Here is a 23,163-nt window from a genome sequence, read left to right as displayed (position 1 = left end):
AGTCGACCGGACACTGGCACCCAGCATCCGGTCACTCATCTCTCAGCATCCGGTCTCGTCAGACGATTTCACCTTGATCAAATGAACTGATCGGACTCTGCGCTAGCGTCCGGTCAGCATTTGATCCTCCATTCACGCATATGTGAATGAAGTTTGCTCCAATTGATCTAAAGGCTTTTTAGGAGCTATCTAGTGCTAGATTTGACAAGTGTGCACCACACCTAACTCACTAGACTCACCTAGGTCAAGCTACCCGTCCATACCCCTCTTAATAGCACGGCCAAAAGAAAAACAAAGTCCTAAACTACTCTAAGTGTCTCTCCAACTCCAAACGACACTTAGAACTAGTCCATCCTTAACCTTGTCATCCATCCTTTGAAAACCGAAACGATTTCCATCGTAGGGGCATGACAACCATGATTGCCCAATCAATCTCCATTTCCATGACCTAACTTAATTGCCTCTGCAAAACACACGTTAGTCATAGTAATTACGTATTGTCATTATCACCGAAACCCAACTAGAGTCCTAGATGCTTTCACACGTGAGAGGGAGTGTTGAATTATAAGCGAACTACCCGTGTTTAAGTTGAAATATCCTATAATTTTGTCGTGTAATATCTAAATAATTAGGTTGGATATATGAGGCTAATAGTGGTGTTAGATATCCATTACAATGGCCTACATATGACATGCATAACTTTAAAAATTATATATGAGGAAAGTTTGAGAGGGTTTGATACACATTTAACTAAAGTTTTTTTAATTAAAGAGAACTTATATATTATAAATGCTGTAATTTTTTTATTGGTCAGCGAGTTGATACACGACCTTAGCTTGGAACAACTTCCCAGCCTCTGTCTAAGTGATAGGCATACAACTTAAGAAAAAAATTGAGCACACTATAGTGACATTCAATCCTAAGACTAGATCGTCACCTGTAGATATCCAAATGATTGATAAAAACTTTCTAGAAACATATTTGGTGAAAAAGCCATGTAGGTGACTATGTTGACATGGAAAAAGTCCCACCCATTTTCAGCCCCACAAAAATAATTTATGTGGTCACATTTTTTGTACCACTTTTGCTTTAACCGATCCTAATTATTAGTATACTACTCTTAAGTTACATGTATTTATGTCCTAAGTTAAATATTATACCTATTTTTGGGTACTATCAATTTTAAAAAGTTGTATAGGTTAACAACTATATTTTTAGATTCACTATGAGACATAATTTCATAATATATAATTCACATATTGTGGAGCTATATGAATTTCTTGGAATTGATGGTCAAAGATAAAAAAAATATTTAACTTATTAGGACAAAAGACAACTAATACAACATGTAATTTGAAACATCAGTGTTGATTTCGAAAACTGGATCCTAGCTATTAGTGTACTGCTCCCTCCATTCTAAATTATATGTTGCTTTGACTTCTTTGATATGTAGATTTTGCTATGTATAAAGACATATGCTATATCTAGATATAGCAAAATTGATGTATCAAAAAATCAAAACGACTTATAATTTCGAACGTAGAGAGTATTTATAAGTGTCGATTTCAAAACCCTGAATTGATATTGAGAGGTGTTTTTGGAAAGAAAACTTCTGGCCGAGGTCCCTAAATAGGGTACTGTAAAGTGTGAACACCAGACAACCTTCAAATTTCTTCCATAAGTCTGCTAAGTAGAAGTAGCTACCATACCATGTGAGCACATGTAGATATAAACTTTTGTGATATATTCCACGGTACAACAACCATGTAGCCACCGATCCTCATGACAGCAGACACGTCCAACGGTGCCCTGTGAGCAGCACATGCAGATGAAGGTACCTGCGAGGTGCGAGCTACTACTCCTAGTCTCCTACTACGTACGTATAGGACGGTAGGAGTAGCGACAACCACTCTGGTCTCCCTCTCTACCGTGTGCCAGTCTGCTACTACTCCATCGCCTAGCATATATGAGGTGCCTGCCTGCCTGCCTCTTGCATTTGAGCAGCGTGCGAGATCGAGCCAGTAGTAACGGACGCCAGGCGCCGGCAGGCTCTGCAAGTCGATCTGCATCAACTGCAGACGCCATGGAGGAGTACAAACCGTGTGCGGCCATGGTGGTGACGCAGTGCATCTACGCGGCTCTAGCGCTCTGGTCCAAGGCGGCGTTCACCGGCGGCATGAGCCCCCTGGTCTTCGTCGTCTACAGGCAGGCCGTTGCCACCATTGTGCTCGTCCCCGTCGTCATCGCGGCCAACAGGTGCATGCATGTCTTCATTTCTGCTGCTACTTTAATTTGACAACTTCGGTCGATCGTATAGAAATACGATACCTGCACCAGCTGTTTCATCATCACCTGATTCTTGTCGTCCGCCATGGCTCGTGGATCTGCATGCAGGAGGAAGATGAAGGAGATGATGGGCCGCCTTGGAATGACAGGCTTCTCCTTGGTCTTCGTCGCGTCTCTTGTCGGGTATGCAATATATAGAGCAATACAATACTAACGCACGGAAGATCGGCCACAGAAGAAGCCTGCATCGCCGATTCACATCAATATTGTTTTGGTTTAGATACAGCGTAGAGGGAAACCCCTTCAGATTCTTATTTGTGAGTTAGTTCTGACATCAAGTTTTGCTCTATGCATGCGGCATGCGACAGGGCGACAGTGAATCAGTGTTTGTACTACCAAGGGGTGAATCTGGGCTCGTCATCGATGGCAACGGCCATGACCAACTTGATTCCGGCCATCACCTTCGTCATGGCAGCATCAGTCGGGTGAGTACCTGACAGAGAAGAGAGGTACCGTTTCATCAGCAAATTAGTGGATCACTGTTTCTCTGCTCCACTGTCTCGTCTAATATGGCATAGTACTGCGTTAGTTTGGCTCCATGGCTGCGTGTTTGATTCTTTAATCGCGCCTAAAATTCATGTCACATCGAATGTTTAGATAATAATAAAGAGCATTAAATATAGATTAATTACAAAATCAATTACACAGATGGAGGCTAATTTACGAGACGATTTTTTTAAGTCTAATTAATCTATCATTAGCACATGTTTACTGTAGCAACATGTTGTCAAGTAATTAGGCTTAAAAGATTTATCTCGCAAATTAGTCGCAAGTTGTGTAATTAATTTCGTAATTAGTCTATATTTAATACTACATGCATGTATCTAAATATTCGATATGACAGAAATTTTAGGAGCGCCTGTAGAAACCAAACGGGGCCTTAGTCGGGTGCTCAGGACCAAATAAAGCGGCACATCATTCACCAGCGGTCCAGTATAGGACATTTCGTGTAGGTCAAAAGTTGAACTTTCTAATCTTTGATCAATAATTTAGCTACAACTTCTAACTATTATAATACAAACTTGATACTGTTAAACTTGTAATTAAATGTACAGTCCAATAACCATAAGTTTATAATCATAAATAATATAAAATAAAATAAATAAATGTATTAAGTGTAATTTAGGAGGGAGTAATTAGTTACACGTTTATTCCGGGACCGTAATATAGCCTCAGAACAAAAGGGCATGGATGGCCACATGACGCTGCCTACGACGGTAGCAACAAACCACTTCTTTTTGAAGGGCCAATATCACAAAGATAAAAGTCCCATGAATCAACAATAAACTTACATGAGCTCGAAAGCTAAAGCTTAATTTGAGAAGTTGTGAACATCGAACAGATTGGCTAATACATCTCTTTTTATGCGACAGAATTAAATTCAGACTTGGGGTTCGGGCATAACAAGTGACGGGTTGCCTCTTTGGATTTATATGTTTTTCTTTTCCAAAAAATCAAGATCCAGGTCATGCATACTTATTCTGACAGTCTGACTCTCTGTCAGCTTTCAGAAACAGCATATGTTTCAGTTCATGCATAACACTTTCCGGACGGCCAGTTCGTTTCGCTAAAATTTGGTTTATGTTAATGCTTATGCTAATTTATTGTGAGAAAAAAAATACAATTTCTTCCTTAAAAAGCACAGATGAAATAGTGCTGCATAAGTAACGACAAAATGATCACTAGGTTCACGCACTACCTTTTCCTGCCATGTTAAATTATTTTGAGACGCCCACTAGCTCCAGAATATTCTGCCAGTCGTTCCATTGATCGTCTTCCATTATTAGACTGTTACAGTACCCTCGTGAATTGGCAAGAGTAGTACAGAGTGTGAATTTGCTGATACTGTCGTGTGATGTGATGCCTCCATCACATCAATCAACAACAGGCTAGAGAGGGTGGACGTGAGGAGGCCGAGGAGCCTGGCCAAGATCTTGGGCACGGCCGTCTGCGTCAGCGCCGCCATGGCCATGGCCTTCTTCAAGGGCCCGAAGCTGCTGCTGGGCGACCTGCACGCTCTCCTCCTCCTGCACTCGCCGGCGGCGGGCGGCAGCAGGTGGGTGACGGGCGCGCTCTTCCTGGTGGGCAGCAGCTCCTGCTGGTCGCTCTGGCTCATCCTGCAGGTGCCCATCTGCAAGTCGTACGTGGACCCGCTGGCGCTGTCGGCGTGGATGTGCCTCCTGTCCACGCTGCAGTCCGCGCTGCTCGTCGCCTTCCTCCTGCCGGACCCGACCGCCTGGAGGATCCACTCGCTCTTCGACCTCTCCTGCTGCCTCTTCTCGGTAACTATCGTCAACGATATGATGCATGGATGCACGATCCGTCGCCGTGACTCGCATTGTTGCCTCCTCTCGGTGATGGCGCCGTTCGTGGACCTTGGAGGTGATGTCGTCGTGGCGGTGTGATGGCAATGCAGGGGGTGTTCGGGTCAGGTGTCACGTTCTACCTGCAGTCGTGGAGCATCTCAGTGAGGGGACCGCTCTACTCCGCCATGTTCAACCCGCTCTGCACCGTGATCACCACCGTGTTCGCCGCCGCCGTCCTCCGCGAAGAGCTGCACGTCGGCAGGTTCGTAATCGTAATGCATGCAATGCAAGGTTCATTTCGTACGGTGATGCTGCATGGAGTTGTGAGTTTGTGACGAGACATGACATCGATCTTTTGTGGCTGACCGATGGTCGATCAGCTTGCTGGGCGCGATCGCCGTCATCGCGGGGCTGTACGTGGTGCTGTGGGGCAAAGCGGGCGACGGCAAGAGGGCCGGGATGGAGCCAGAGCAGCACTCGGAAGATTTGGAGAAGACGTCGGCGCGGTCGGACTCGACGGTCGACGTCGGCAGTGGCATCGCCGAGCCCCTCCTGGCGGCCGGCGATGATCCAGCGGAGAAGTAGATGGGATTTTGCTCCTCAGCGTTCTGTGCGTGCGCCGTGTTTCAGGGTCGTCGTCGTTATGCTACCGGCGCAGTGCCGTCCCATTTTTGCAATGCACAGTACTCCCGCAGTTTCAAATGGCCGGCTGGTCGAGTTTGATTTCATCTCCTTGCTGCCGATGTGTGTTATCCGCACGATTTTGTTAATCAACGCGGCAAACCCCCGCCGCCGCCGTCCAGGCGTCCAAAGTCGTCGTCGACAACTCCGGTCCGGTCCGCTCGCCGTCGTCTCCATTCTCCAACTCCGTCTAGCTTGTGGGCTGGCCGGGTCTGGGCCTGCTGCGACTACATGGCCCACATGCCGCCGCTTCACAGTCCTAAAAAAAAAGGCCCATCAGGCCGGGTCCAAGAAGCAAGTATTTGTCCCAGTAGAATCAGATGGGCATAACCAGGCCCGTATATTTTAGACCAACTCGGAAGATGATATTTGCAGGCGCACCAATCTAAGACCAACTGAACTGGGGAAATTCTCACGTCAACAGGGGCGGAGCCACAGTTCGAATGTTGCTATATCAATCAAATCACGAAACTTTGTAAACAATTGTTTATATATATATATATATATATATATATATATATATATATATATATATATATATATCCCCATGTGTTATAGTAACCCAACTATCGTAAATATGTATTGACATTATCGTAAATTAGTATATAAAATTATCGTAAATGGGGGTGGCTTGATCAGGCGCTCACACGTTGGATTTCAAGTCATAGGCCTTTTAAGTTCCGTTCTAAATTACACATATTGGCCCCGTTCGCTTGGCTGAATTTGGTTGAAAAACATTGTTCCGGCTGAATTGTTGTGAAAGAAAAATACTGTTCCGGCTGAAAAAAAGCTGAATAAGCCGGATTATAAGGTAAGCCGAACCGGGCCATAATTTTGATCAAAGTAATATATAAAATACACCAACATTTATATACATTATTAAATTCTTAATGAAAATGAATCTGGTTTAGCTCCGGCAAGCGGCAAAGAAGACGTCTGCGTTGGGCGGTGCATGGCTATCTGCCGACTGTACGAAGCCAAATGCTTGGCCTGGTCTGCTGGAGTTAATTTGGACTTGTTTGATTGGCTGTAGTTGGGCTTTAGCTTGGCTAGACGCGTACGCAACTGGGCCTGGCTCAAAAGAACGAAATCGACATCCTTTTTTCTGGGGCCTGGCTCAGCTCGCGTGGGGAGTTTCCTCACCGCCCACCACTCGCCCCGGTGACTTCTCGCGTCGCCATCTCCGGTCGAGCAGCTCCGTCCACGGCCGACGGTCGGCGAGCGAGCGCCGCGCCGTCTCGGCCAGCTGGCTCACGAAGAGGCGGAAGGAGGCACCTGGCCGTCGCGCCGCCGTCTCTACTCCGACCCAACCAAATACCGCATCAGTGTCGTCTTCCCTTCCGGCAGGGGCCCAGGCCGCTTCCCCGGCGAGCTCCGTGGCGCGGCAGGGGCGGAGGGGAGGCTGCGAACAAATGCGGGCGCTGGCGCGCTGGATCGAGGCGGTGGCCGTGGAGCGCGCGGCGGAGGACTCGGAGGTCGGATGCACGAGACGCGGCGACGGAGTCGCACGGCAGGTGCCCAGGCCGCTTCCCCGCAGAGCTCCCTGGCGTCTTCCCCGGCGACCTCCGTGGCGCGGCAGGGGCGGAGGGGAGGCTGCGAAACCACCTGCTCCTCCACTCCAACAACTCGCTGTCGCTGACGCTGGCGGCCTCCGTCATGGCCGCGCTGGCGCCTGCCGCGCCGGCCATGGACGCGCCCAAGGCTTCGGCCGGGGTCCTCCTCGCCACGGCGACCGTCACGATGGACTCCGTCAACAGGGTCAAACCTTCGCAGCTCGCCGAGGAGCAGCGCAACGCCACGCGCCTCTGGTGGACGTGCCCGGGCTGCCGCCGGTGCCTCCGCCGTCCCTCTCTAGCGCTACTCTTACATTGGACTGACGCAGCAAGCCAAACTGAAGATTACTTTCAGCAGACAGCAATGTTGCGTGCAATCGAAACTGAAGATTAGTTTCAGAAGACGGCAATGCCGCGTTCAATCTTGCGTCAGAACATGAGCACGATGCATTATTAGCTCATAGCATTTTATTACGGTTCTGAAATAGCACGATGCATGCAATTCCAACTGAAATTCAGACGTCAGAATATGGGCGCAACGGAGGTCTTCATGGACGAAGAGGAGAGCAGCTAGCATCACCGCGATGGAGCTTACCACGTGTTCGATAGACTGCTTTGTAACCTTACCGGCTAAAGATATGGTGATTCTATGCAAGACAAAGCAATCAACCAAACAAACTCTTATGAAAACTAGGCCAGAGATAGCAGCACAACCAAACAAACCCATATGGCTGGCTGGGACAGGTTTAGCCTAGCCAGACTCCAATTAAAGCAGGAAAACCAAGCAGACCCATTGTGACTCACTCCCCTGATTCCCTCCACCTCCAGGCTCCAGGCGCATACAAAGCCTCGGGTTCTGACGGCCACCACAAGTGAAGAGAGCTCCAAATCACGGTCTTGCAACGCTTCCTCCTCTCTCTCTCTCTCATCAGCACGCGCGCACAGACACACTCCAACTCCAGTGCCTGGCCCAACATGGCCGGCGGCGGCATCCGTGCGGGTGCGGAGGGCTACAAGCCGTGCGCGGCCATGGTGGCGACGCAGTGCATCTTCGCGGCAATGATGCTGTGGGTCAAGGCAGCGTTCGGGCGGGGCATGAGCCCCATGGTCTTCGTCGTCTACAGGCAGGCCGTCGCCACCCTCGTCCTTGCCCCGATAGCCATCATCGCCAATCGGTACGAGTTGATCAATCAAGTGTTCAGTGATGCTGCTCCTGCTTCTCGTCCCCTAACCACTGATGTGTTTTTCTTTTTTTTAAAAAAAAATTAACTGATAGGGCGAGGCTGAAGGAGATGAGACTGGGAATGAAAGCTTTCTTTTTGGTGTTTCTGGCGGCTTTGTTTGGGTACGGGGTACCTATAAATTCTTGTTAACTTCTGAACATAATCGTGCTCCTCGAACATATGCTTCCTCTGTTCTTGGCAACCCTCATCTTTTCTTGTGCAACAGAGCTACAGTGAATCAGAACCTGTGCTACCAAGGGCTGCACCTGGGGACGTCGTCCCTGGCCACGACCATGTCGAATCTCATACCGGCGATCACCTTCGTCATGGCAGTAGCCGTTGGGTGAGTAACTAGAAAACACGCCTGCATATGCTTCGATGGATAAGTCTCTGTGTAGGTCTTTTGTGGGGTTACAGCAGCATGCTGGTCTTGCTGTCCATTAAGAACAGCATTCTTGACTGAAGGACAGCATCTTAACATTTAGGACTAGCATCTATCTAGGATAACATCTAGGACAGCATCCAGGACTAGCATCTAGGAAAGCATCTAGGAAAGCATCTAGGACTAGCATCTTGACATATGCTTGGCTGGCTAGCAGCCTATAAATATGTATCCTCAACCTCTCAGGTTGGCATGGTATTTGGAAATAAACCAGAAAATTGCCCAACTCCTAGTGTCATCCTCTCTCGATGAGAGTAAGAATTCTGCTACTACCAAGAGTAAAAATTCAACGACTAACAACTGATATAAAAGCTGTATTATCCTGTAGCATGAGCATCTCATGCTCATCTTCTTTCCCAGCATCGTAACAGCCCCAACTAAGAGTAGCAGCCGCTCCGGCCGCTCCTGCTCACCCCTCTCCCTCTGCACAGACGAGCAACCCACTCCCCACGCAGCAGCCCCCGGTAGCGCGTCATGTCCGTAGGGCAGTCTCAGCGCTCGATCGCCTCGAGCACGCGGCGTCGGCAGGAGGCCGAACTTGCCGCGGCAGAGGAACGCGAGCGAGCGGCGGCAGAGACCGTTGCGGCGGCGGCAAGGACGTCGAGGCTGGCAGCGGCGGAGCTGGCAGCAGCCAGAGCGGAGGCGGAAGCAGCGGCGGCGGCGGATGCAGCGCGTGCAACGACAGCAGAGGTCGAGGCCCTGCGCGGCAGCATCAGCAGCTCTGTTTCTGCTGACGACAGCGCCGATGCGGACCTCGAGCTGCTGGGGAGGGAGACAGGACGAGCGCGGGCGGCGCAGTGGGCAGCCGCGCACGCCCACGAGCGCGACGGCAGCCCAGACAGGCACGGCCGGCAGCGCTCCTGGAGGAGGCGCGCACGGCGATGGCGCACCTGGAGGAGACGCGCATGGCAACGATGACGGACGGGCCGATGGAGAGCGCGGCCTTCACAGGCAGCGTGGCTCTCTCTCCCCGGATCGATACCGTGGTTACCACGGGCTCTAGGCTGTCGTCAGGGACATCGGCCCCAGCGGTGGGTGGCCTACCCTCACTAAGACCAACCACGTTGAGTGGGCTACGGTGATGAGGGTAAAGCTCTAGGTGCGGTACATGTGGGAGGCAGTCCGGTACGACGACGTCGACTACGACATAGATCGACGAGCGCTGGATGCCCTCATCGCTGCAGTCCCGCACGAGATGCAGTTCTCGCTTACCAACAAGCGGACTGCCAAGGAGGCTTGGGACGCCATCGCTGCGGCACGCATCGGCAGCGACCGCGCCCGCAAGTCCACACTGTAGGCACTTCGCAAGGAGTGGGAGAACCTAGCCTTCAAGCCAGGTGAGGACGTTGATGACTTTGCTCTCCGTCTCAACACTCTGTTGCATTAGATGGTGCAGTTCGACGATGACACCTACGGCGAGGAGAGAGCTGTCGAAAAGCTCTTTCGCTGCGTCCCTGAGAAGTACAAGCAGATAGTTCGCTCGATCGAGTCCCTGCTGGATCTCTCTACGATGTCGATCGAGGAGGCAATAGGTCGTCTCAAGGTCGTCGACAGCGATGAGCCACAGTCTCTCTTGGGGCCCATCACCACTGGCGGAAAGCTCCTTCTCACTCGGAAGCAGTGGGATGCCTGCCAAGGTGATCGGAAGAAGGGGGAGCCTTCTTCCACGATTGGCAGCCGCAAGCGTGGCAAGCCGCGTAAGGCGCGCAGAGACGCCCAGGCCGGGGCGCGAGGACGTGCCGATGGTGATGCCCGCAGAGGCACCTAGGGCGGCGCCGCCGGCTAGCACAAGCCGGCACGAGACGACACCTGCCGCAACTATGGCCAGCTTGGCCATTGGGCCAAGGACTGTCGACAGCCACGACGCGGCCAAACCCACGTCGCACAGGCGGAGGAGGAGGAGCCGGCTCTGTTCATGGCACATGCAAGCATCGAGCTACCTCCAGCAGCACCGGCCGCAGCGGCTCTCCTCCACCTTGACGAGCTAAAAGCACACGCCCTCCTCGGCAACGGCTCTGGCAACGACAAGACTGACTGGTGGTGTCTCGACACTAGCGCCACCCATCACATGACCGGTCGACGGGAGTTCTTCACCGAGCTTGATTCTAGCGTCCGAGGCTCCATCAAGTTTGGGGATGCCTTCGGCGTGGAGATCAAGGGCGTCGGCTCCGTCATCTTCACCGCCATGTCTGGTGAGCATAGGCTGCTCACCGGAGTCTACGACATTCCCGCGTTGAGGAACTCCATCATCAGCTTGGGACAGCTAGATGAGAACGGTTCGCGCGTAGTGGTTGAGGATGGAGTCATGAGGATTTGGGATCGTCATCGCCGCCTTCTTGCCAAGATATCTAGAAGCGCAAATCGACTCTATGTCCTTAATGTGCAGGTGGCATGACCCCTCTGTCTCGCTGCTCGTCGAGACGATGAGGTGTGGCAGTGGCACGAGCGCTTCGGGCACCTTCACTTCGAGGCCCTGAAGCGGCTCAGTGCCACGGAGATGGTGCGAGGCCTGCCATGCCTCGACCATGTGGAGCAGCTCTGCGACGTCTGCGTGTTGATGAAGCAGAGGCGACTCCCCTTTCCCCAGTGGGTGAGCTTTCGAGTCAAGAAGAGGCTCGAGCTTGTGCACTAGGACTTGTGTGGCCCGGTGACACCGGCCACACCGGGAGGACGACGCTACTTCCTACTGCTCGTCGACGACCTCTCCCGCTACATGTGGGTGATGGTCCTCGGCAACAAGGGAGAGGCTGCGAACGCCATCAGGAGCTCGCAGGCTGCTGTGGAGGCGAAGTGCAGCCGCAAGCTGCGCGTGCTGCGCACCGACAACGGCGGTGAATTTATGGCGGCTGAATTCACGTCGTACTGCGCTGATGAGGGCATTCAACACCACTACTCCACGCCGTACAGCCCGCAGTAGAACGGCGTCGTCGAGCGGCGCAACCAAATGGTTGTGGGGATGGCTCGGGCCCTTCTCAAGCAGAGGGGGATGCCGGCTGTCTTCTGGGGAGAGGCGGTGGTGTCGGCCGTCTACATCATCAACCGCTCGTCTACCAAGGCACTCGATGGCAGGACGCCGTACGAGGCTTAGCATGGGCGCAAGCCGACGGTCTCCCACTTGCGGGTCTTCGGCTGCCTCGCGTTCGCCAAAGAGCTTGGCCCCATCAGCAAGCTCGACGACGGGAGCACTCTAGGAGTGTTCTTCGGTTATGCGGAGGGCTCGAAGGCCTACCGCATCCTCGACCCGAAGACACAGCGTGTGCGCACGGCGCGCGACGTTGTGTTCAACAAAGGGCGAGGATGGGCGTGGGACAAGGCGGTGGACGACGGCTCGGCTCTGACGTACGATGACTTCACTGTTGAGTACGTCCACTTCGAGGAGCTGGGGAAGTAGACAGCTCTTCTTCGACGAGCGCGTCTACCTCAGTCCTCGAGCCTCCACCGACCCCAATGCCTGCTACTCCGACAACACCACACTCTCCGCTAGGACCTCGGCTGCGATGAGTTCTTCACCGACTCCACCACAGCCGGCACCAGCACCGACAAGCACCTCTCCGGGCACGTCTACTCCAACACCAGCTCGTGTCGAGCACAGCCTAGTTAAGCTCGCTACTCCTCTCTCTCACGACGAGGAGCGCATCGACGCGTACCACGACGGCGAGCCGTTGCGGTACCGTACGATAGAGAACCTTCTTGGCGACCAGCCGGTGCCGGGACTGGTGCCTCATGACCTGGAGGCGCAGTTACACCTTGCGTGTGACGATGGCGAGCCTCGGTCGTTTGCTGAGGCCGAGAGACATGTGGCATGGCGCGCCGCGATGCAGTTGAAGATGGATGCGGTTGAGAAGAACCGCACCTAGGAGCTTGCTGACCTTCCTCGTGGTCACCGCGCGATCACCCTTAAGTGGGTGTACAAGCTGAAGAGGGATGAAGCCGGCGCCATCGTCAAGCATAAGGCTCGCTTGGTGGCACAAGGTTTCGTGCAGCAGGAGGGGGTCGACTTCGACGACGCCTTTGCTCCCGTGGCATGGATGGAGTTCGTGCGACTCTTCCTTGCGCTAGCTTCCCAGGAGGGCTGGCGTGTTCATCACATGGATGTCAAGTCGGCGTTCCTTAACGACGACTTGAAGGAGGAGGTCTACGTGCACCAGCCGCCGGGATTTGCGATCCCCGGCAAGGAGGGCAAGGTGCTTCGCCTGCGCAAGGCCCTCTATGGCTTGCGGCAGGCACCAAGGGCGTGGAATGTCAAGTTGGATTCCACGCTAAAGGGGATGGGCTTCGAGCAAAGCCCGCACGAGACGACCATCTACCGACGGGGCAGTAGAGGAAATGCTCTGCTGGTGGGTGTCTACATCGACGACTTGGTGATCACCGACACCAAGGTTGCAGAGGTGGCGGCATTCAAGGAAGAGATGAAGGCCACCTTCCAGATGAGTGACCTGGGGCCTCTCTCCTTCTACCTAGGAATCGAGGTGCACCAGGATGACTCCGAGATCACGCTTCGACAGACCGCCTACGCCAAGCGCGTCGTTGAGCTAGCTAGGCTCACCGACTGTAACCCAGCCCTCACTCCGATGGAGGAGAGGCTGAAGCTGAGTCGCGATAGCACGACGGAGGAGGTGGACGCTACGCAGTACCGGTGTCTTGTGGGGAGCCTTCGCTACCTCGCCCACACACGGCCGGACTTGGCATTCTTCGTTGGCTACGTTAGTCGGTTCATGCAGCGACCGACAACGGAGCACCAGTATGCTGTGAAGAGGATCATCCTCTACGTTGTGGGGACTCTCGACCATGGCCTCTACTACCCTAGGTGCCTTGGGGCGGCATACTTCGTCGGGTACAGCGACAGCGACCATGCCGGCGGCATCGACATTAGCAAGAGCACGAGCGGGATCCTCTTTCTCCTCGGCAAGTGTCTCGTTAGCTGGCAGTCGGTCAAGCAGCAGGTGGTGGCCCTGTTCAGCTGCGAGGCCGAGTACATAGTGGCCTCCACCGCTTCGACTCAGGTGCTCTGGCTCGCTCGACTGCTTGATGATCTCCTCGATAGAGACACTAGAGCGGTGGAGCTCAGGATGGACAGCAAGTCCGCTCTGGCCCTGGCAAAGAACCCCGTTTTCCATGAACGGAGTAAGCACATCCGGGTGATGTACCACTTCATCCGAGGCTATTTGGAGGAAGGGAGCATCAAGGCAAGCTACATCAACACCAAGGACTAACTTGCGGACCTGCTTACCAAGCCTCTTGGGAGGATCAAGTTTCTTGAGCTCTGCTCCAGGATCGGGATGGTTCAACTTTTCCACAAGACGACGCACAAGACTTAGGGGGAGAATGATGGATAAGTCTTTGTGTAGGTCTTTTGTGGGTCTGCAGCAGTATGGTGGTCTTGCTGTCCATCAAGGACAGCATCCTTGACTGGAGGACAGCATCTTAGCATCTAGGACTAGTATCTAGGACAGTATCTAGGACTAGCATCTAGGACAACATCTAGGATTAGCATCTTGGCATATGCTTGGCTGGCAAGCAGCCTATAGATATGTATCCCTAACCCCTCAGGTTGACATGACATTTGGAAATAAACTAGAAAATTGCCCCAACTCCTAGTGTCATTCTCTTTCGATGAGAGTAAAAATTCTGCTACTACCAAAAGTAAGAATTCTGTGACTGACATGCTTATATATAAGTTTTAACTACTAGTATGTTCCAGTAGTTCTAGGTGTATTTTGCACAACAGTTGTGCGATAGTTACAATGACTTGTCATTTTGTCGATGATCCAGAGGCCACTAACGCACACAAGGCGCGGTAATGTTCTGCTCTAGTTGCTTGTTATATTAGTCATGATGGCATGAGATGGCGAGTCACCTAGCTCGTCACATGCATTGCATACTCTCTTTGTCTTTTGCGATCAGCCGATCACTGTCTGGAGTGCCGTTTGGTCTCGATCTCTTGTAGCTAGCTTTGTCAGTACCTAATAAAGCTGAATGCCTGATGCCTGAATGTTCCTTCCCATCCATTTGTACATGTTTCATGAGATCCCATCTTTCATCCAGTCCTAGATTTTTTTCTTACTTGAGACAAATAAATCACTTTATTTGAAAGAAAGTCATTTTCTGTTTATGTGTCGATTGATTCGCTAAAGAGAATTGCAGTGAAGAGAAAAGTCAAGGGTCTATATTTTTCAGTATAAGAGAAAGCAAGATATATGGGCTAACTTATAATTTGTTTTTTCTTGCATTTTCATCACAAAGAAGAAATTATATAATTTATTTCATATCTTCCCATCGTTCCAATATCGCGGTTGATGAAGTTTGGAGCTTATTTTTTTTTTCTAACATCCATTGAAAAATTATGTGTTTCTAAATTGTTTTTTAAGGAATAGTTCCAGCATTAGTAAATACATATATACAATCAATTTTCAATTAAATTGTCAATCATTAAAATAAGCAAAAAAGCACACAAAAACTTAATAAAATCATAAGCAAAGTCTATTATTGCTTGGTCATCCATTATTGGTGAAGATATCCAAAGTGACAACTTCTAATGTTTTGTTTGCCAAATGGGCTATCTTTGTTGTGTCCGCTGCAGCAACACCTAAAACCGCAGCCAATATGTTCTCTTGAAAGTAACCTGCAAAAAGAAAAAAAAAATCTCAAAGCCGCTCAGAAATGGAAGGAATAGCTGCTGCGAAGGTAAACCATAATGCTGCTGAGTGATCTCTTGGAGATAGAGGTGAGACTTGGAGTCGAGAACTTGTCTCTCTATCGGCAGCATCTTGATCTCGATGTGCCTATCTTGGAAACTGCTCTTTTTTAGAAACTGGGTGTTGCCTGAGCACTGAATTTCCCACATAACAGCTACAACTCCCACAATGATCCAAATAGTATTACCTTGTTAACAGTAAAAAACTAGATGGTTAATTGTTTCACTGCAATCACAAAAACAACACTTTTGAATGTCGGTAAAAACCAGGTGTTTAATTGTTTCACCGCAATCACAAAAACAATACTTTTAGATGCTAGTTCAATCGCTTTTGTTAAATTATATGTAGTTGGGTGTACCACGTGAAAATCTTTATCTTAAGAGGGATTTTCAACTTCCCAATAAACTCATTGGTGAAAGGGGTGCCTTGGTTTATCAAATACTGGTACATTGACTGCACTAATAATTGCCCGTGGTTATGCAGGTACTAGTTAAAAACATCTCTCTCATTGAAAAGCTGAATGTTGATTATTTTGGCTACTAGATTGTGTCAGGTAGTCAATTTGTCCCCAACTAACCTCTTCGATAGGAGACATGAAGCATTTGATTCAAGACACTCTCCACCATAACATGTGAATAATGACTATGTTATACATGCTAGAGAAGTATTGCTCTTTTAGGGAGTGTAGAGCCTACACATGTATCTTTCTAAAATCTAGTTTGTGAGCCAAATTTTATTTTGAAAGCCCCATGTCTCACAAAAAAAAAATCATCCCTGACCTTTAATAAACATTTCAAAAGCTAAGTCCCCAGGTTAATTTAAATCTGAGTTTCTACATGAGCCCTAGGACCTGGCTATGAGATAAACTTTTATATACGGTTTTCAGGAGAGTCAGGCTAGTTACCCATCTCAATAAAGTATATAGCTATTTGTTCAATGAATGTATAGGGATTCAAGCAATTGCGGATGATTTTGCTAGTAAATATGTTCATCCTATTGTTAATAATTTTATCATTTAGGGAGGATTACACTTTTTCTTTTCTAGTGCAAGACTGCAAGTCAATCGGTTTACTATGACATTTTACTATCGACCAACCATTACAGATAACTTTCCCTCAATTCAATATATAATGACGGAAACCATCTTAGTTTCTTAATCTGCTAAATTCATTGATGGTTAGCATGTATTACCAATTTGCCACAGATTCTTAAAAGAGTTAAATACACCACCATCCCTTCAAATATTCATCATGGTGCACCGTTAGACCCACGGACTTTCAAAACCCATTTTTAGTTCATTATTAAACTTGTCCAATAGTGCACCGTATGTTCATGTTACCATTTCAGCACATTAGGATAACTGATTGTTAATTAGAGAAGGGAGTGTTTTTGTTTCTAGTTAATTCCTGCTTTTTATTCAGTACAAGATAATAATTTTTGGCCATTCAATAGATAGAAGTTGTGCCTTTTGTTAAACTTATCATCTTAGAATAACCATTCCATTTTGTAATCGTGCTTGGAATTCACATTTACTTCTTTGGATGATATACGTTTTTCCCTGCCTGTATTTTTCTAGGCCGGAAAAAAATATTGGCTACATTTACTAATGTTAGTGCTTCAATCCATGCATGAAATTCATCAACAGGCAAGAAACAGTGAACATCAGAGAAGTAAGTAGCACGGCTAAGATCTTAGGCACGGCTGTCTGCGTGGGAGGAGCCATCACCATCGCGTTCTTCAAAGGTCCGAAGCTGCCGAGGGAATTTGTCAGTGACCCGTTCATGCTTCTGCATGAGTTCAGCAGCAACAACTGGGTGATGGGTGCGCTCTTCCTCGTCGGCAGCAGCTCCTGCTGGTCCTTGTGGCTCATATTGCAGGTCAATTTCCCTATGCAACCATCATGCCTAGACTACACAACCGTCAGAATTTTACTAGTAGTACAAGAAAGAGTGAGTAGTCAGATAAAAACATGGTAATCTTGTTTCCAGGGTCCTATCTGCCAACGGTACGTGGATCCTCTGTGCCTGTCGGCCTGGACCTGCTTCCTCTCCACCCTGCAGTCCGCCGTGGTCACTTTCTTCCTGCTGCCGGACCGTAGCGCGTGGAGGATCCACTCGCTCTTCGAGCTCTCCTGCTACGTCTTCGCGGTCAGTGCCACTTCGTTTCAGAAACTACGCAGTCGGAAGATGAGATCGATCGAACTTCTTGGCTAACAGAGAGACTGGTCGTGAGGTCGACGGAGTGCAGGGCGTGTTCGGGTCGGGCGTGGTGTTCTACCTGCAGTCGTGGTGCATCTCCGTGAGGGGCCCTCTCTACTCCGCCATGTTCACCCCGCTCTGCACCGTGCTCACCACCGCGCTCTCCGCCGCCGTTCTCCACGAAGAGCTGCACATCGGAAGGCACGCTCTGTCCTTCTCTGAAAGACAGACATTGTTCCTTCAGTTCTCTGGCGTTCTCATCAAGCGACCAAACCGTTTTTGCATCAGGGAGTGCTGACGCCAAGAACTGATTCCTTTTGTGTTTCTTTGCTGTCCGTCCAGCTTGGTAGGGGCCTTGGCCGTCATCACTGGCCTTTACATCGTCTTGTGGGGCAAAGCAGAGGACGCCAGGATGGGGAGGATGCCACCGGCTCTAAGCAAAGCGGACGTTCAGCCGCACCCTCACTCTCACTCTCAGCTTGACATTGAGAACACTCTCTCTGCACCTCTCATGGCAGGCAGGGAGCGTGCACAAGCACGCAACTGATCTAGGGAACAGAGTAATTCTTTTCGATTGCTATATATCTGGAGGTAATTGTAGCTGTGAAAATGTAAGTGTGGCGTGCCATTCTTAAGCTACATAAGAAGTAAAGAACTGAACAAGCTGATGAGGTGTTGAATGCGACAAGGACTGTGGATATACAATTATACAGTAGGATAGAGTAGTAGTATGTGGTGGTGCTTGGCTGCTAGCAGATCATGTGGTGGAGATGCTCCTGTAAGGCGGCTTGTGTGATGCTAAACACTGAGGAGGATCTCCTTCACCTCCTTTTTCATTGTCCTTTTGCCCAGGCATGCTGGTCCACTCTGAATGTCTGTTTGCCCAATTCAGATGATATCCTGGTTGTCTTGGAGAGCCTCAAAATTCAGATAAATCAGTCTTTCTTCATGGAAATTATCATTACAATATGTTGGGCCATCTGGATGCTACGCAATGACATCATTTTCAAGAATATTTCACACTCAGTTCAAAGATGCAAGTCTGTCTTCAAGAAAGGGTTTGCTTTGGTTATCCTAAGAGCAAAAGAAGCGCAACACCCTTCACTAGATTTATGGCTAGACAACTTTGTTTAATCCTAGCTATCTTCTTTTTGACGTTTTATGTATCTTGATTTGGCCCTGTAACTCTTTGTTTCTATATTTAATAAATTTCCAGTAGGGGCTTAAGCCCCTCCTGCTTCATAAAAAAAAAAGACGGTGATGTGATCGGGGGCCTCGGGGAGTCGGGGCAACGAAGAAGAAGAGAAATCGACCAAGTTTGCTGGTAATCGATTGATGATATTATCAATTCATATGCTGACACCGGCATGAACTAGTTCTGATGAGATCCAGTCGAATATTTTTTTTAGAAAAAGGAGGTTTTCCCTGCTTTTGTATTAAAAGCAAACAAGCATCCAAATTCAGCGTTTTAGGTGCGCCCGCCTTACAAAACAGTTCTTATTCTGACGGCGACAACACCGCATTATTTAACGCCACATTGGCAACTAAATCCTGTTCCAGACGCCCTGAGAACACATCAGACTCCTATAAACTCATTGCAGCGCTGGAACCTGTAAGCCGAACACCCAATGGTGCCAACTCTGATAACGATTCCACCTGATTGTACCACATCAGCTGAGACGGCATTGATGCTCTGCATTCCAGTTGGATAATCACCTCCTCTATACGTACTCCAGAATCTTGCTACATCATTGGGATCCATCTTCGTAACATCCTGGCGATCTTGAAGAGAATGCCCTTCAGGCCCATCCACTTGTGCCCCTGAAAACATAATTCATTCCGGAATTTTCAAAACGACTATAAGACAGCCGCTGAAATAGTATTTGTAACCTTATGTTTCTTATTTGCTAGCCAAAAACGAGCAACCGATTCAAAATCATGACCAATTCTTAAACCAAGGAGCTCAGAAATATAGTCCCAAACCAACTTAGCCACACATCACTCAAAAATTAAGTGGTTGATAGATTCTTTCTCACTACACAGAAGACAAGTATTATCATTAACAGTTCTCCTTTTTGCCACATTATCCTGAGTTAAGAGCTTGTTTTTAGACAGGAGCCACAAGAAAAACTACACTCTTGGAGGGATAGGTAACTTCCAAATTGAACTAACAAACACTAGGGAAATTCCCCTAAAATTGACAACAACGTACAAGGATTGTACTGAATATTTTCTAGAAGAACTATATGCCCACATAATTTGATCCTCCTCTTCAAAGAGGGTGACCTCACTCATCAAATTCACCAACTCCCACCAAAGGTTCATACCTTGTTCAGACACTGTCCTTCTAAAAGTAAGCATCAAATTTTCACCATCCCAGACCTCTCTCACAGACTTTCCCTGTTGTTCATTAATGACATACAGGGGCCAGTATAAAATAGCTAAACTTGTATTTCCCAACCACTGATCCTCCCAAAATCTCACCTTATCACCCTTTCCCAGATTCCAGTGTATACCGATTTTAGCAGCCTGCATAGCCCACACCACTCCTTTCAAAAAAGGAGAGGTTCCTACATAAGAACAACACAGGACATTTGGTTTATCTGTCCTGGATTTATAATCCACAATTTTAGTCCAAATAGCAGTTTTATTAAGCTGGTATCTAAAAATCCAGGCACTCATTAAAGCAAGATTAAGGCTTCTTAAGTCAGGTATGCTTAACCCTCCAATCTCTTTCTTCTGAGCCACAAGAGGCCAATTAGCAAGGTGATACATGTGCTTTTCTTCTGTATTATTCCACAAGAAATGTCCCATATGGGAGTTGATCATATCTATAGCCCATCTAGGAAATTTGATGATAGACAAAAGGTATATGGGAATGCTTGCTAAGCAAGCTCTCAGCAAGGTAAGCCTACCTTGCATAGGACAGGAGCTTCCCCCTCCAACCAGCTATCCTTTTTGGGCAGGATTCATTCCGGCTGATAGAATATTATACAATTATAAACTAAAGATTCAGCCGGAACTATTCTGAAGGCCATTCCCCAGGAAGCGAACGTGGCCTTAATGATTTTGTCAATCACAGATTGTAAATCAATTCTTCTTAATTTTGAGTAGTGAAGAGGGACTCCTAGATAAGATCCAGTCGAATATTACATGCATGATTAATTTGCATATCCGTCGATTCTCTATCTCAACGATTTGGTTTGACGACGGAACTCCACTGGAGAAAACAATCAATCGGCCGTAAACAAATGCCAGAGTGACGGCGCAGCTGACTCATCAGAGCACGGGCGGTTGTGTAGCTGCTCGTTTGTCCGCGAGCGCGCGGGGGGGCGCGCGCACATGGATGCTCCTACTCAGCTGGCGAAGCGGCGGATCGAGGGAGACTGGGAGAGGCGCCTCCTGATCTCTGCCCGTACGTCTCTTCCTGCCCCGTTCCCACGCGCGCTCGCGGATCTAGCTCGCGCGCCATGGCAGGCGCCGGCACCCCGCCGTGGCTGGAGCGGTGCGGGCCGAGCGTGGGGATGGTGCTGGTGCAGCTGTTCTACGCGCTGGTGGACGTGGCGCTCAAGACGGCGTACGGGCTCGGCATGCGCCCCATCGTCTTCGTCGCCTACCGCCAGGGGATCGCCGCCGCCACGCTCCTCCTCGCGTCGCTCGCCACCAGGGGGTGCACGCTGCAGCCCATGGCCGTCGGCGCGCGGGGCGTCGCGCTCCTCTTCGCGGCCTCCCTAGCCACGTGAGTACGCAACGATGATCATGAGCTCACTCCTAGCTAGTTCTTCATCGACCTCTGATTTCTGATTCGATGGGAATTATATGGGACAGTGCGACCGGTCAATACTTCTACTTTCAGGGCCTCCACCTGGCTTCGCCGTCTATGGCCAGGGCCACCACCAACCTCGCCCCCGGCATCACCTTCGCCATCGCCGCCGTCATCGGGTAAGTGACTGTACAGTGTTCTCTTTCTTTGTTTTTTCCCCTTTCTTTCTGTTTTGTTTTGTTTTCGAGGAAAGTTGGGCCTACTACCATTTCGCGTTTTTAGACTACTGGGCCAGAACAGACTCTTTACAGATGGGCTTATTTCCTTTGTGGGCCCAGTTGGCTCTGTTGAAATGAAAGAAGGAACATCCCAAGGCCTCGCCCGTAGCAGCCCAAATTCTCACTCCCGCCTTCCATCCTGCTCGCAGGCTAGAGAAGGTGGATATCAGAAGCTTGAGGAGCGTCGCCAAGATCGTCGGCACCGCCATCTGCCTCGCCGGAGCAGCAATCATGGCGTTCTTCAAGGGCCCAGGGCTCCTCGGCGCAGCTCTTCTCTCGGCGACCAGTGACAGTGACTGGGTCAGAGGAGGGATCTACCTCGTGGGAAATGCTATCTGCGTCTCCATCTGGTACATCTTGCAGGTACAAAACAACTGATTACAGTGACGCCAATACGCCATCGACCGTCCTGGCAAGATTCATTTTCACTCAACACATCATCACCGTGGCTGAGGTGACTCACTGGTGGCAGCGCTGCGTCGAATGGTTTCAGGTGCCGGTCTGCAAATCGTACCTTGATCCTCTGTCTCTGGCGACCTGGATGTGCTTCCTGGCGACCTTGCAATGCGCGGCGATGGCGCTCTTCCTGGAGCCCAACTACCTGGAGATCTGGAAGCTTACCTCGTTCTGGGAGTTCCCCTGCATCTTATATGGAGTAAGCTCATCTGGACCGCTGGTCCATCATCTACACATGGGTTTGAATTGCATTGCATAGTAAACGAGTGACAGAAATTGAACAAATTTTGTAGGGCGTGTTCGCGTCTGGCGCCAACTTTTTCCTCCAATCATGGTGCATAGCAGTCAAAGGACCCCTCTACAGCGCCATCTTTACGCCACTGAGTGCTGTGATCACAGCAATGTTATCCACGCTCTTCCTTCATGAACAGCTCCATGTTGGAAGGTATGCTTGCTTCCACTTTGCATAATGCAGCATAGCGTCTGAACACCTTGCATCGCTACTATATATAGTCACTAGACAAGTATCAACCGTTCAATCGGCAGTGATATCACTGATTTTTTCCCCTCTTGTGCAGCGTCTTAGGTGCAGTTACGATCATCGTTGGCTTGTTCGTCGTGTTGTGGGGTAAAGCGGATGATACGAAGGGCAGAGATCTCCAATCCAGTGATTCCAAGCAGACAGTAGATGCGGATTGCATTGCTGTCAGAGTAGAGACTCGAACCAATCTTTCAGAACCATTGCTACCGACGACGACGGATGCTAATACTCAGTTATTCTAATTTCTATTTGAGAACATGATAACTGCATGTTCAAACTTGTTAATGGTTCAAACTTCCAACGTTTCAAGTGTGGGGATGCTATTGTTGGGGAAGTAGCCCACTATAGGAACACACCCAGGGCTGACAGTGGATCGGGTAAGATGCAGGTAGAGTAAATACCCGTGTGTGACAAATTGTATATCGGATAAAATTTCATACCTACAGCTGTACCCCGCGGGTAAGATTTTGGCCCTGTTCGCTGAAAGGAATTTGAAGGAATCTGAATGAATCTGGAGGAATCTATGAGAGAATGAACAGTGTTTTTCGCGCACAGTTAAATCCGACTGGACCAGCCGAACGAGCCCTTTGTATCCGCATTCATATTGGGTACGATAGATACCCACAGGTACCCGCACCCACAAGTTATATTATCAATAGAATAGAGGAGATTTTTTGTGTT

General features: G+C 49.4%; 3 protein-coding genes across 3 annotated transcripts; all 3 read left to right on the top strand.

Annotated features, from left to right (window-relative positions):
• Nucleotides 1–1,893: 1,893 nt before the first annotated feature.
• LOC136546269 (WAT1-related protein At4g30420-like) lies at nt 1,894–5,764 on the top strand. Its single transcript, XM_066538238.1, has 6 exons — nt 1,894–2,256; nt 2,395–2,469; nt 2,655–2,771; nt 4,235–4,628; nt 4,763–4,914; nt 5,033–5,764. The coding sequence occupies exons 1-6, from the start codon at nt 1,967–1,969 to the stop codon at nt 5,235–5,237; spliced, it is 1,233 nt and encodes a 410-aa protein (XP_066394335.1). The 5' UTR covers nt 1,894–1,966; the 3' UTR covers nt 5,238–5,764.
• Nucleotides 5,765–6,467: 703 nt separating this feature from the next.
• On the top strand, nt 6,468–18,845 carry LOC136541968 (WAT1-related protein At4g30420-like). Its single transcript, XM_066534171.1, has 7 exons — nt 6,468–8,061; nt 8,163–8,231; nt 8,336–8,452; nt 16,892–17,123; nt 17,235–17,393; nt 17,494–17,645; nt 17,787–18,845. Exons 1-7 carry the CDS (start codon nt 7,862–7,864, stop codon nt 17,989–17,991), a joined length of 1,134 nt encoding a protein of 377 aa, XP_066390268.1. The 5' UTR covers nt 6,468–7,861; the 3' UTR covers nt 17,992–18,845.
• A 1,665-nt stretch (nt 18,846–20,510) lies between these two features.
• LOC136546268 (WAT1-related protein At4g28040-like) lies at nt 20,511–23,037 on the top strand. Its single transcript, XM_066538237.1, has 6 exons — nt 20,511–21,183; nt 21,273–21,386; nt 21,635–21,848; nt 21,979–22,140; nt 22,235–22,386; nt 22,520–23,037. Exons 1-6 carry the CDS (start codon nt 20,915–20,917, stop codon nt 22,722–22,724), a joined length of 1,116 nt encoding a protein of 371 aa, XP_066394334.1. The 5' UTR covers nt 20,511–20,914; the 3' UTR covers nt 22,725–23,037.
• The last annotated feature ends 126 nt before the right edge of the window (nt 23,038–23,163 follow it).

This window comes from Miscanthus floridulus, chromosome 3, assembly GCF_019320115.1.
Source record: "Miscanthus floridulus cultivar M001 chromosome 3, ASM1932011v1, whole genome shotgun sequence".
Lineage (NCBI taxonomy): Eukaryota > Viridiplantae > Streptophyta > Magnoliopsida > Poales > Poaceae > Miscanthus > Miscanthus floridulus.
The sequence above is the reverse complement of the archived record's forward strand: the minus strand, read 5'-3'. Positions and strand labels throughout refer to the sequence as shown.